Here is a 14950-nt window from a genome sequence, read left to right as displayed (position 1 = left end):
GAGGAACAAGAGCATGGAGTATTCATCACGGACTTTCTGTACAGCTGTTTTTTTTTCTTAATTTAAAGAGTCATTTAAAAGTATGAGCTTCAGCTGGGATGAACAGTTTCTGACTGGAGGAATATTTAGACTGACATTGCGGTTCCTATGATGGCCACCTTAAGTATTGCAAAATGCCTGGAAGATGCCCAGCGCCTCCACCTAGTGGAAAAAAAGTGTTTTAGAATATTATTCATTATAACATTGTTTCTGTCCCACAGCATTAACCGGCAAAGGTTTTAAAATACTGTATCTGTCCTTGACAACTCATTCCTCACAGCAAATATAGCTTGCAGGTACAGCAGGTTTTGCTCATCTGTTTTCACTAAACTACTGAGTGAGCAATTTCTTTTATAAATGCCCCAGTAGTTAAACTCAAGGTTAATGATTGCATTTTTTAATTCTCTAGGTTTTATCTGTATTCATCGAAACATATATAGGTCCACACCTAAAGAGGAAGGCAGCTTTATAAAAATCTTGAATTGCAGCTCTGGGAGCTTTACAGTTAAACTAATTTAAATCTAACCAAAGAATATATCACCTAAATATATGTCCAAAGAGACATTTCAAGAAATATACAATATATAGACCAGTACCATTGTCTGTAGCATCATTTATTAGTTAAGTTTTATTCCTAATGTTTGTTAAAATGCATTGCTGCATAACAATGAGGAACCAGACAGGATAATGTATTTCAAATATTTTATTTTAAAAATAAAATTCTGAAAACATTTGTATTCTGGATTCACACTGTACAGTTAACATTATTGCAAACCTAATGGCTTTATATATGCATTTCAATATTGATAATATTAACCAGGCAGCTGTTAAATTCAATTATTCAAAATGCATTTTGTTTCAAAGTCTGTGAAGTCAATTAAAACCCCCCATTAACAAAGTCAGATTGCTTTAAATAAACCCATACAGTACACTTGTTCATAAAAAATACAAATTTGCATAATTATTTAATTAGGTAATTAAGGACCTTTTTTAAATGAAGCTAAAAATCCCTTTAGTGCCACAAATAAAGCAGGCCATCTAACTACCAAATTAAATTCTAGAAAAAGAACTGTCACTGTCATGAGAACTGATGTTTTAAAACTGCATGACTCTTTAATTAAAGAACTCCTGCTTTAATTCTTTATAATTTAAAAAAACTGTACACATTTCTTAAAGGGTTTTCAATACATCTGTAAGAGTTTGAAATGTGTTTCTTAAACACAGCAGTTAAACCAAGGAAACCATATCATTTTCAGAAACAATAGCTCTTAAAATTAGAAACAAATTAAATAGAAAGACTAAAAAAAAAACAGCAAAACATAGTAACTGCAGTCAGTTCAAACTCAATATTTAACATCACAGTCTATGGTTTCACACTGCCATCGTAGTGATACGTAGTGTGTCACAGTAACTATCAGCCAGTATAGTGCAGTGCAGTTCTGGCAGGCTGCTGCTGAGCTATTTCTCAGAAGTGGATTCCTTACTGCACTCAAGGGGTGAAGCTGTGATTTTCCAGAGCTCCTGGAATACAGAAGAAGAAGAAAATGAAAGTTCAAGCTTTTCTTTCTGCTCCCGTTTTCTCTTGGATGCAGTGACACAAATTTGGCCACACAACTTCCACCTTAAAAAACAAGGTGTTGCTTGATGAGAGGAACTGAAGACCACTGATGAAGCCATTCGGTCCATTGTGCTCATGCGATTCTCCATCTCTATTGTACTAGAAACACATCTTACATGCGTGTTCCCTCAAACACCCCCCCCCAAAAAAGGGACGAGCAGCTACCTAACCAAATCCCATGTGAGCATGCACAAGTGGGCATCAAACCCAGGATCAAACTCAGGACCCTGGAGCTCTGAGGCAGTAATATTGAAAAACCAATACCACAGTCCTGCCCACTAAAATCAGATTTGTTGATCACAAAAGAGGGCAAAACAAAAAGGACAAGGCCCTTTAAACCCTGTTCAAACAGAGCAGTAACTAACCAAGGACAGATATTTGCCATGCTGGTATGTACCTTGGTGAAAAAAAATCACTAAGTTCTAACATGTGACAGGACAGTGTCTGTGAGGGCCGAGGGCAGGCAGGGAGCTCCGTGGTCCACTCACCAGCTGACCGATTCGCTCGTAGCTGAAGAACTGAGGGAAGGAGGGGGGGACCTGCTCCACAGAGAACACCGTCCGGCCGTCAGCCAGTTTCCCCAGGGCCTCCAGGCAGGAGCGAAAGTGATCGTACGCCTCACAGGACACGTCCATGTGCCTGAGTGTGAAATTCAGCCTGGAACAACGTCCAAACCGAACTTAAGCATCAGTGCGGAGATAGTCCACAAATGAGCTCCTGATGATGTGATGGATGTGTTCACCGAAATATACCATCCCCTCTGCAGAAAGCGGAGCCCACAGCATTCAGGACTGAAACGTCTCACGCTCCAACAGAGTCGCATGAAAACGGCTAATACAGGTCAGACACACACGCATTGCATTCAGGAATTACCTTTTCTCAATTGAGAAATAGGCAGTGCTCGGGTTATGTAGATTGCCCATGATTCTGTATAGTGTTCTGAACAAGCCATCTGTCAGCTCGTCATCATAACACACTGAAAAACACAACACAATGCAATTAGAAAAACACTGGGAGTGCGACACCGTTTTTAGCCTTCCGTCCAGGTTATTTTTAGGTCATTTAAATATTATATAAAACCTTTAAGACATACACCCAAACATATCACATGAAAACCTCATGGAATGAAGACCATTCATTCAGCCTCCTAAGTTTCACAGTGGCGTGGAGCCCAGCTGCTGTTTACTTGTCAGGAGTTGGCTGTCTGCTCTCTTTACTCCATTGCCATATGTTGCTTTTCATCAATTTGAATTGTTGAAACAAACAGAGCAATTAAAGAATACTTTCAGAGAATCAGTCTTTCCAGACCCAGCCTACTGCCAGGGGCAACTCAGGTTACCACTGAAACAGCAGGGAGATGCGACTCAGCAGAAAGATGGTTTGACAGGACCCAGGTAAGACTAAATATTATCTCCGGGGCGGAGCGGTGGCACTGTGGCTAAGGATCTACACCTGTGCCTGGAAGGTTGCTGGTTCAAATCCCGTGGCCAGCAGAGGAATCCTACTCCATTGGGCCCCTGAGCAAGGCCCTTAACCCCAACTGCTCCAGGGGCGCCGTATAAATGGCTGACCCTGCGCTCTGACCCCAAGCTTCTCTCCCTGTCTGTGTGCCTGTGTGTCTCAGGTATGCAAATTCCAAATGCAAGAAATTGTATTTCTAATAAAGTGATTTCTATTAAGTAATTAACCTGGGCTAGAAGTGATCTTATCTTATTATCAGATTCCACTCTTTCCTGGCTGCCTCGATTGGACATGTTTGCTTTAACTGACTGTATCACAGGTGCGCATCTTATCTGGGCAGCACACGGACCGTCCGCAGCGATCAGGACTGTGGTGTTGTCGTGGAGATCCGCGATGTCCTCCTCTGTCCAGCTGAACTGCCGACCCGCGCCTGCAATGGAGTGGCGGTGTCAGTCAGGCACCGAGAGGCCGGTGAGGTCACCTCCTCGCGCCGCCCCGCTCCCACTTGGCACGCGCCCAGATGAAAACACAGCTGAAGCACAGTCAGCAAGCGGCAGACTTCAAATCAGCTTCCAATGGATTCTGCCACCTCAGGACCCTATCAACTTACCAATGTTCGCAAAACAGGAAAGCACATCTCACAAGAAGAGCAAACAACATGCTCCTCAATGTAGCAAACAGATTAGAGCATTAAACAGAACACACAGCTCCTTTTTTTCTCGGATGCACCTTATGAAATGCCTGTGCTCATATGCACAAGTTTAGGGTGATTATGTAGGTAACTGTATCACACAGATAAAGAAGTAATTACTCCTGGGGTTCCATTAGCAATTCTCTCATGATCATAATCGTACCTGTGTGGAAGTCGTCTCTGAGCCAGTCCAGCTCCCGAACTTTGATTTCACCTCCTGGTAATGAAAAGAGGTACAGAAACAATTAAACTGATGATATAGTAAACAAGGCATCCCAATGTATATAGACAACAGGAGCTTTGATCTTTTCAAAATCAGGTACCAAAATATTGTCTTATGCATGGAATGTTCATTTCATTTTTTATGAATTAGTGGCAGAAATGTGTGGTTCAAAAGATTTAAGAGAGACTACTGACACTGAAGACTAATTACACAGATTAAATGAATTAATTCCCACAAAAGCGTCCAGAAATTATTGCCAGCATTCGAGGAGGAATTACATTTATGAAAATGCACAGTACTTAGAATACGACAGCTTTAAACAAATAGAAATAATTCAAATTCAATTTGCAAATTGAGCCAGGAGTCATTTTGTTTTACTAAAGTTCATCCAAAATAAAGATGGAAGACTGTATGGAAGAAAATCCACTATTTAACTGAATATCTAGGCTTAACTTGCGTTTTTAAATTTGGGAGTGACTAGAACAATACAGCATTCAGCTTCACGATTAAAAAACTCTTTAGAATTGAAAAGAGAACCCTTTGATAATATGGTACTGAAAGCTTCTCCTAAGCGACCAATTTGTCTAGGATATCAGAAGGCAATGATCTAATCTAGATTCTTGCAGATCAGTGCCCAGTACAACCACGTACAGATCAGCACACTGTGAGAGTGACCCAAGTGAGTCACTAGAGGGAACCAGTGTGTTCATGAAATGCCCAGGAAGTTCAGCCTATTTAGAAAGCAGTATCTTACCTGCAGGCTGCAGTATGTGCTTATTCAACTCCACATTCCTCTCACACATGCTCAGCAGATCTTGACCAACATCTGAAAGACACAGCACAGTAAACAGACACACAAATTGATCTCTCGGGTCATACAGAAATTGTCAACATATAAAATAACTGCGTGTCTACAGAAGATTTCTTAGGTCTCTTTGTAGCGGAAGAAAATCAATAACCTCATCTTTGCCCTATAGCACCTTGATTTTTATTTCTTGACATATTTCACACATAAGTGAAAATCCAGATACTACATCAAATATTCATCAGAATTTCTCTCTGGTGAACTTATTAACATTTTTAAGAACACATTTTCCAGCAACTCGCTTTCCAGCAGTGACTCACTTTCAGTGTCTTTTCATTTCCACAGCAAAACAAAAGAAAAATAAGCATCCTGCAAGAAAATAACACAGCACTGCACGCCCAGCTATCTGAGTTTTGTCATCTCCTGGCGGCCTTGTTTTTATTTTCTAACGGAGGCACTGAGGTCAGCATGAGGTCAGCATGAGGACAGGAGGTGTGAATGAGATTTCCTGCAGCAGATCACACCTTTCACTTGCCATTTTGGGCAATGAAGTCATGCTGGTGCTGGTTTATCCATGAAAGTGGCGCTCCAGGCACATGCTGGCCATGCTATGACTCAACGGATAGTGAGGGGGAGAAAGACAGGGTGAAAACGCAGTAAAAGAATGGGAATGCTTGACTCAACAATTTCCCCCGGCTCTGCACCAATCGACAGGGAAACAGATACGTGCACGGCCTTGTGCAGCAACCTTCACTCATTATTACAGGTCTTCAGCTCAGTCTGTACTGTATCACACTCAATGTTCCCAGACACGCTTACCTGTACAGTAAACGCTGCTGGCAACCGTTGCCAAGACAACGCTGGTTATTCCAGTCCCGGCCCCCAGTTCCAGGGCAGTGCGCCCCCTGAACAGCTGCTGGCGCGACAGAATGTAATCGGCCATAAAGACAGCACCTCTCCACACCTAGCGGAAAAGAAAAAAAACAAAGAGAGAGAGAAGTCAGCTACAAGGTGTGTTCCACAGAAACGAAATCCACGTTACCAAACGAGACGCACGGACACGCACCTGCTTACCCACATCTTCCAGGGGTGTAGCCATTGTATGCTCTGTTTAAAACAAAGGGCACATTTCTGGGGTTAGAATCCCACTCCTGGCAAGGAATTACCTCACACACGCACGCTGGCGCACGTGCACACTCAAGGGCCACGGAGAGAGTGGTGATACAGCTATAATAATAATATCACTTTATTAACCCTTTACAATTTCTTGCATTAGGAATTATCTTTTCACATACCCCAGGTTGCTCTCCATGAGACACACAGACAGGGAGAGAAGCTTGGGGTCAGAGTGCAGGGTCAGCCATTGCTACGGCGCCCCTGGAGCAGTTGGGGTTAAAGGCCTTGCTCAGGGGCCCAACGGAGTAGGATTCCTCTGCCGGCTGCGGGATTTGAACCGGCAACCTTCCAGCCACAGGCGCAGATCCTTAGCCACAGAGCCACCGCTCCACCCCAGCCTGGGGACAGAGCGCAGGGTCTGCCATTGTACGACGCCCCTGGAGCAGTTGGGGTTAAGGGCTATGAAGCCAATTGAGGCAGATAAAGGCCGATACAGACAAACTAAGAGGACAACATTTAATATGACTCAGCTCCTTGGCTGGTTCAATGGAAGAGCATCGTTTAAACACTCTATCTTCCACTGTACAGGCTTTGCCATTAAAAGGGCTGTAAATCTCCCTTTGTTTTATGAAGCACCACACTCTGAATGCCCTCGCTTTCACAGGCCCATTAACACAGTTTTTCACTGCTGAAGTCTGCCCGGCATTCGTCGTATTTCCATTAATTTAAAAATGAGTCGCATTTCATTACGAAAGCTGCAATTACCACCAACATTATTTTTCCGCGTTCTCAGTCTTGGGAATAGGATTTTCATTTTATTTTGTTAAACCGGTTATGTAAAATCAATAGCTGGTGAGAGCATGGTGGCACAGGGGTTAGCACTACAGCCTCAGAGCACCCTGAGGGCCCCAGGTTCAATTCCAGACCTGAGGTGCTGTCTGCACGGAGTTGGTATGTTTGTGGGTTTTTTCCCACAGTCCAAAAACATACTGGTAGGTTAATTGGCTTCTGGGAAACTTGGCCCTGGTATGAATGCGTGTATCTGTGTTTGCGCGTGCCCTGTGATGGACTGGTATCCTGTCTAGGGGGTACCCTTCCTACTGCCCTTTGCTTGCTGGGATAGACTCTGGCTTTCCCGCGACCCTGAAGTAGACAAAGCAGTTTGAGAATGGATGGCTGGCCGTCCTTTTTTTGCATAACTGGAGACTTGCGACTCTCATTCTGTTAACTTAATTCTGATTATGAAACTGTCTGGGATTTTTAAATAGGATAGAACAAAGATCGGCACAAATTAACATAGCAACACAGCAACAACTCATATAAACAACTCAACACGTAAACATGAATTGTTTAACAGCAAACTTTCTTCCCCTTTTAGGATAACAGCACACTCGTGAAGCAATATTTCTATTCTCCATTTTAATTTCAGCACTGGACGCCAACAGCATGTTAAAATGCGCTCGCTTTCTTTACATCCCAGGCAGCCAGAGGACCCTTTTCTGAGCAGCAAGGGTCTCATGGCTGCTCAGAGGGTGAGCTTCCTGCCACAGAAAGACTCTTACCAATCTTAATGACATCCCTGTCAGCAGCCGACTCCTCCTCATCACTGTACTCCCCCTCCCCTTTACTCAGAATGATGGGACAGACTTTGTCCCTCTCTGCCACAGCTCCCTCTGCCCTGAGGGAAGCCGTAGGTCTCCGCAGCACGTCCAGATCCCCGTCTTCATCCAGGAGGGACTCCATAACCTGGCGCCGCCCCCTCTCTCCCTCCTCTTCCTCCCCAGGCGAGCCGCCTCTCTCTCCAGGTGCTGCAGACACAGCCACTTCATTTCCTGGGATGCAGGCAGAGCCCGAGCCGTCCTGCAGAATCTTAAACCTTGAAACGAAAACTAAAAGAGGAAGGGGAAAAAAGGAAGCTGTTGGCATAATTGATGACCTTTTCCTTTTCAGGGCACAAGAAGAGATATCGCTTGGGGAAAAATCTTGATTGATACCAGGATTGATTAAACAATCTAATAGCGACGGCAGGAATGAAGATTATATTACATTACAGGAATCCCCAGTATTAGAGTTTTACTATGTAGTACCCATCTAAGAACATGCGCATTTGAAAGAACTTCAAAACACCAGACAAGAAATTCTCCACAGTCCCCAGTCCAGACTAGGAGACACTGTCCCTGCTCTGTCTGGTCCCTTACATAGCATTGTCCTGGCTTGAGCCGGCACGACAGGTGGACAGGCGGATAGCGGGCAGTGACACACTGTCTGTGCCGTCTCGGTCTCCCGCCCCCGTACAGTACCTGGCTGCCCCGCGGCGTTGAGGCGCGCCATCAGGCGCTGCCCGCGGGGGAGCAGCAGGTGGACGTCGGACAGCACGGTGTCGCTGCGGAACGTGATGAGGTCCATGGCGAGAGCAGCATGACGGGGCACAGCGGGCCCGGACCCGGGAGCCAGTCGTTTCTCCCCGGATCTTCGCGGAGTTTCGCCTTTGTTCGCGATGACCAGCTCCAGTCCCTCTGCAAGGCAGCACACGGTGGGCTTCTGATTTGCTGTCGTGGGGTCCTTCAGCGAAGCCTCTGTTCTGAAACCCTGCCAGCCGCTGTACGCAAATCAACCAGGAGAGGTTTTCCTTTGAAGAAATAAACCAAAGGCAGAATCATTAAAATGAAGGAGTTCTTTTCTCCCGAGTGCGGTGTTCGGCAATATGCACTGCCATGCCAATTTTATTGCCCTGCTACACAAGGTTTTGACTTGCCTGAAAATATACATCATGGTTTCTCCAGTGCAAGCGTCCAACGCCTAGACATTTTCTAAATCTACAGAAACTGTAAACCAATTACACAGCAGGTGGAATCAGTGAAGGATTTGGAAGATAAAATTAGGCTCCAGGCTTTTTTAGTGCCACAGATACACACCTCAATATCATTCTTCAATCACGACTGAAAAAACTGAACAACCTATCAGTTACTTTGTAGGATTAGTAGGGCTGTATTTAAATTCCAAGCTATATAAAGAAAGTCCTCCACAGTAATAAACAGTGCAGATTTGACTGGTTAATCAGCAGGAAGACAGAAAGCTCAATTTGTTTCTTAGCTGCAATGTAACAGAATGTCAAGGGAAACAAATATGACTCCCAATGTGCAGCAACTCAATACATTCTAGATTTTGCAAAGCTGCAGGCTCTTGTACAAACTGTACAAAGCAGAAAATCATCATGTATAATTCATGTCTGTAATTTCAAGTGGGGTAACAGGCTTGAAATTCAGTATAAATCAACTAATGCTTGCTTATGTAAGAGATTACTATGTGGGTACTATATATAGTATACATTTATCCACACAGTGCTCTGTCAGTATAAAATGAGCATCTGCATAGCTTATTTGGGCTGTTAGTGGAAAAAGAGATCCAGCTTATTAAACAGTTCATGTCAGTTTAAAACATGAGTTTCAGTACAGATTCAGATATATAATTAGTGGGCTAAACACACATTTCTTCTTCTTTGGCAAGTTGGTACATATTATGCACAGATTTGGGCCTACCTTTTGCATTTATATGAAAATACAATGAGTGTACAAAACATTAGCGATGCCTGCTCTTTCCTTGAAATAGAATCCTTGAATCCTTGAAATTCACCAGGCGAATCCAGGTGAAAGCTTTGACCCCCTAATTGATTTCACCTGTTAAATCCACTTCAATCAGTGTAGATGAAGGGGAGGAGACAGGTTAAAGAAGGGTTTTTAAGGCTTGAGACAAGAGAGACTTGGATGGTGTACTGTATGTGAGGGAAAATGAGCAAGAAAGCAGATGTAAGTGCCTTTGAACGGGGTATGATGGTAGGTGCCAGGCATGCTGGTTTGAGTGCATCAAGAACTGCAACACTGCTGGGTTTTTCAGGCTCGACAGTGTCCCGTTTGTATCCGGAATGGTCCGCCACCCAAAAGACATCCAGACATCTCCAGCAGGCTGGAGGTGGTGTGATGGTGTGGGGTGTGCTTTCAAGGCACATATTGGGCCCCTTGATAAAAGGGGAGCAACGTTTGAAAGCCACGGGATATCTGAACGTCACTGCCGATCAGGTGCATCCCTTCACGGCAGCAGTGTATCCATCTGGGAATGGATTTTGTCAGCAGGATAATGCCCCATGCCGCAAGGCTAAGATTGTCCAGGAATGATTCCATGAACATGACAGGGAAATTCAGCTTAATGCAGTGGCCTGCCCAGGCACCAGATCTCAATCCAATTGCACATCTGTGGGATGAGATGGAACAAGCTACTCTGAGTAGACATGCAGTATGGACCTGCATCCCTACGAAATGGTTTCAACACCTTGTCGAGTCCACGTCCCAGCGAACTGAGGCTGTTCTGAGTATAAAAGGGGTAAAATGCAATATTGGGAAGGCATTCCTAATGTTTTGTACACTCCATGTATATATACTCTATCTTGTTATTTCATATTACCATATACTGGACATACAACACAGAAGGAGGTATCTTTTCTGTGATTAAGCTGTAAATTTGCATTAAATTTCAGCAATGTGTACAGTACATACACACAATATGTACAATATGTCTTTTTCAATTTGTAAAAATTGCTTTATCTTATAGAATTTTCATTACAACATTAAATGTGTGTACTGTACAAAATAAAAGAGTATTCTTTAAAATGCATATGGGTTAAAACATTTAATCTATTTAAAAAAGGTTGTCACTGTAATCTTGGAATTCCCCTGTTATGCTACTTTCTACTGTATTTTCTTCACATTCAGGTCTTCATTGCTTTTTAGTAGAGGTAACAGATTTCAAAATCACCAAGTTCTTTTTGAGCCTTATGGCAAAGAGGCAAGAGACTTGTATTGTGCATTCACTATACTGCTGAAGGCTTAAGAAAAGTAAATCAATGCAGTCATTCTCCAGCTATGTACTCATCCCAGATTAAGGCTAAATAGCTTCTGTACTCAGGAGTAGGCACATAAATACAACATAATTATGCAATGAGCCAAGTCTAGATGCCTGATGTTGTACTTATGAATTATTAAACTACTGTTGCTGGCTTGATGGGAAAACCAGTAAGATTTATTTGTTTGGCCAACTCCCAAATCTGGATTTTCAAAATATTTTTTTAAAAAGACATTTAGCCAATTTTCAATATTCGTTCATGCTAATTAATAAAGTATCTGACATTTAACTGACATCATCCCCTGACTATATCTGTTACAGGGAATCTTGAGTAGTCATTGGCTCAAGTCACAACCCAGGGCTCCTGAAAAGGTTTCTGTCAGAAACTAACACAATGCATGTGAAGCCTGGAGGAGAGAGGTGAGATATACAGCTCAACGTTAAGTCTGACTTGCCTCTTCTTTGACCTACAGTGATTCTACAGCCTGTTCAATGAAGACGAGATGATGGAAAAACCACTGATTTAGAACCACACTTACAAACAGTTGATCCTGCCAATCAAAACATACTTCCACTAACGTTCAAATGGTCCTAAAAGGATACATCAGTAACACCCACTACAGCACTGAAGACTGCTCTGCATGTACAGTAGCACACCCGGGTCTCTCTTTCTCCGTAAGTCTAACAGGAAGAAAAGGCATTTCCAAATTCTGTTAACATAAAAAAATCCCCTGTAGCATTTTGCAAAAGCAATTGCCGAGGAGCCCTGGATTAACTATGCAATGCAAACGGCTTTAGGCAAATTCCCAGTGTTGTTACTGACACTTCTGAATTCTGGATGTCGCTCACATGTTTAAAAAACCACCATCTCAGCACATCAGCCCTCAGTCTGTCTGCGCACTGCTGTGGAAAATAACAGAATTTAAGAGGCCTGATTGCTGGTAGAATGTCAGAACAACCAGTGTGACTTTCAGCCTAAGCCACTGCTCGCAATGCCAGACGTTTAAAGATACTGTTTTGGCACCAGGCTGTGAATTATCGTCACAGCTGTTGCCAAATTTAGGCTAGTGCTACACTCAGAATCCACTGCTACACCTCCCCATGACTTCACTGTCAAATCCCGAGCTGTGGCTATATATAGTTACTATTTTTATTTTTACATTGATCAAACCTTATTGCATCTTCGCCTGTCACACCTTTTGTTGAGTACACTGCATTACAATGCATGTCTTCCTTCATTAGCTTACACTGCAACGTGATTATATCACTTGTCGCACTTGGTGACAGTTACTGACAAAATAATACTTATACCTTATTGGGGAATTAACGATTATTTTATGCAAGGTGCGTATAATAATGGTTTCAGCTAATTAAAATCAGAGTACTATCAAAAAACAAGCATGTATGTTTCGGTGTATATGCATGTTATAGCCTTGAGTCAAAAGGTACATGCTGTCTTTCTTCTGAGGCTGTTTTAGTATTGGGGATTTTATATTTTACCAGATATATTTATTGACAGTAACCTTTATACATAACCATCAGTTCCTCGGACTGTTCGCTGCAGTACTTGGAAGAAAAAACACTCAATGTAAGTACTGTAATCGTCTCGCCATTTGCAGCCACAGTCCGTCAGGTGCCACCTATTGTACCAGAAACAGTCATGTCTGCTGGTAAAACGGACAGCAAATTACTGTCTGCGTCTTGCAGAACCTTAAAAGAGGCACTCCGCAGCCTGCACTGTGATTTAACGCATATAAGTCTTCAGCTCACAACCTTCCTGAAGCACTCTTCTTATTTTCGAAACTACCTTTAACTTCAGGCTTGTGAAAATGTGCAGGGGGTTGTGTTTCCAACTTATTGTAACAAGAAAACGGACGAAAAGGTTACAAAGAAATAGTTACTTGAAACTTACAGAAATAGCAGGGACGTCGGATGCGCACTACAAGTTTCCTTTGGAATTTTTGAAGCCAAAAAACAAACACAGCTCTACGGAGATGAATAATGACGATTAACACTCTACACACGCAGTTGTAACTGTTTAAAGTTAAAATAGTACCAGCGCCTCTCGGGTTTGCACATATCCTCTCGCCCCTATGTACAAACCCCGTGTTTGACAGTTCAGTGCAACATGTATTACAGACCGACAGCCGTAGGAGCTCAGGAAACAGCGGCATCTTAGTTCCGAGGTCTAAAGACTTCGGATGGAATGAAAACTGACAGAGAGGAATTAATTAATCTTCTTTTTTCTTAAGGTTTCAGCAATGCCCGAATTAGTTATGACAATGCCACTTGTAATTAACACAATAACCTCGGGGATGGATTTTTTCCCCCTACATATAGACTTTTCTTCATCTATCGCTGCTGTTCACCCCATCCCTGTATTTAACCCTTAATGCACTTAACCTTAAATTCCAAATTTCCTAGCAAAAATCCTGAACAAAACATTAATTGTAGCTTTACATTGAACTCTGAATGTAGCTTTCTAATTTAACCCTCTGTGTCTTAACTTTAATATAGACACTAATAAATTACCCTAGCTCTATACTTTACTTAAATCATCAATAAAATAAATCTCAAATTTAGCCTTTGTTTTAAGCCTAACACTATAATTAACCTAAATCTTAGTCTTAACTTTATCCCTGACCACTACTTGATCAGTTTTACCATAACCCAAATCTTACCTTAGGTCAGCCTTACCCTTAAAACCAGCTCTAGACTAAATCGTAAACCTGAAAGTAACCTAAACTCTAATCCCAAATCCAAACCCTTACGTCACGGGTTAGTTACAGCTACAACTGCACTACAGACTGCGAGTATCCGAAACACGTTTGTATTTCGTGTTGTAATTATGTTTGTTTAGCCAGTCTCCAAATGGCATCCGGGGGGATTGTCGTAACATAATCGCTCTTGGCACAGAACACTTGACTAATGATATTATTACCACCGTTGCCTGTAATATTGTAATGAGACAAATCATCATACTCCTAGACGTAGGAGCTCCGATGGCGCCTTCCAGAATGTATTATCTTGGAAAGAACAGCATGACACATTACCGTATTGAATTGTGAGGTTTCTGTGACAGGGGTACTGTACGACTGATTGGAATTCGAAGTTTTTACATTTTCCTTATCGATATCGGTGTCAGTGTTCAATTTCACTGCGTTTTGAGAGAATCAGAAAAAAAATCTGTTTTCACTGTTACGTCTGGACTGAGGCGGCGTTCGCTGTGCTTCAGGATATGTTTCTATTGAACGAGCAAATTAACATACTGTGGGTTGGCACATATTCAAGTCTTGTTTTAAAGCGCTTTTAGCATTATTAATGACTGCCATGCAGAAACCTACTGCCCCTGCTACTCAGAAAGTAGAGGTTTATTGACAGTTGAGATCTGTACTCTTGATTTTCGGTGTCGGGGATTTACATCACAAAAAAGCTTCACAGTTTCGCAGTTCGTTTTTCTCTAAGACTACGAGGTGAGGCAGATAAATTAAATGAGTCCGACTGTACCCAATTAACCCGGAACACTAATCTTATTAAAGGACGTATCTGCGTTCTTTCTTCCCAGCCATGATCATGATCATCACCGTCGTCACCACAACGCAGAAACAAACGGAACGATTTTCAGAAGGGTTTAAAACTTTAGAGCCTCTTAACTCAAGTTTACATGCGTTTCTGTGCTGAGATGCAGAAATACTACGGGCAGCGGATTTCAGATTCGAAAACGAATACAAAATAATTCGCCTACACTGGTCCTATTCCTGGACTATAATCGCTTTTGAACAAAAGAGCTATGTGTAAAAAGAAAACTCATTGGCGAGCTCTGTGCACAGCGCCACAAAGCCATTTGCAATTTAAAGCCGCCATCACCTATGATTTAAATACATATCACAACAGGATTTTAAACGAATAGGATACTGGAATGCATGACTACATCAAGACCTAAAAATGTGCCACCTACTGCCAACAGTCCTCGCTACAAGGGATTGTGCTGCAGACCCACAGCGGCCAGTAGACGCCAGTCCACATCTGGACCAGATACCTCCTGGGTTTCCTTCCAGTAATCTTTCTACGGGAGCTAAAATGTGAAAAGTCCTCTTTCCT

At 42.6% G+C, this 14950-nt stretch overlaps 1 protein-coding gene across 3 annotated transcripts; it reads right to left on the bottom strand.

Moving 5' to 3' along the window:
* Positions 1-727: 727 nt before the first annotated feature.
* Positions 728-14943, bottom strand: mettl22 (methyltransferase 22, Kin17 lysine). Of its 3 annotated transcripts, none has more exons than XM_088612346.1 (11): positions 14808-14943; positions 8254-8582; positions 7516-7842; positions 5904-5944; positions 5657-5801; positions 4787-4858; positions 3973-4026; positions 3468-3548; positions 2531-2633; positions 2146-2314; positions 728-1560 (listed from the first exon to the last, which is right to left on the bottom strand). In XM_088612346.1, exons 2-11 carry the CDS (start codon positions 8357-8359, stop codon positions 1498-1500), a joined length of 1161 nt encoding a protein of 386 aa, XP_088468472.1. In that variant the 5' UTR covers positions 8360-8582; positions 14808-14943; the 3' UTR covers positions 728-1497. The 3 variants fall into 3 exon arrangements, with proteins under 3 accessions (XP_088468472.1, XP_088468471.1, XP_088468473.1); XM_088612345.1 differs by lacking the exon at positions 14808-14943 and adding an exon at positions 12762-12979; XM_088612347.1 differs by lacking the exons at positions 728-1560; positions 14808-14943 and adding an exon at positions 12762-12981 and having other exon boundaries at positions 2149-2336.
* Positions 14944-14950: the final 7 nt, after the last annotated feature.

The sequence above is a fragment of the Lepisosteus platostomus genome, chromosome 19 (genome assembly GCF_059453375.1).
Source record: "Lepisosteus platostomus isolate fLepPlt1 chromosome 19, fLepPlt1.hap1, whole genome shotgun sequence".
Lineage (NCBI taxonomy): Eukaryota > Metazoa > Chordata > Actinopteri > Semionotiformes > Lepisosteidae > Lepisosteus > Lepisosteus platostomus.
This window is presented reverse-complemented; position numbering and strand designations above follow the sequence as displayed.

Excerpts from the sequence above, each read along its gene's own strand:
- mettl22 (XM_088612346.1), bottom strand. The coding sequence starts at position 8,359 with ATGGACCTCATCACGTTCCGCAGCGACACCGTGCTGTCCGACGTCCAC. Across the intron at positions 3,549-3,972 it reads CAGAGACGACTTCCACACAG|GCGCGGGTCGGCAGTTCAGC; the intron begins GTACGATTATGA and ends ACTCCATTGCAG. Across the intron at positions 2,315-2,530 it reads TATTTCTCAATTGAGAAAAG|GCTGAATTTCACACTCAGGC; the intron begins GTAATTCCTGAA and ends ACGTTGTTCCAG.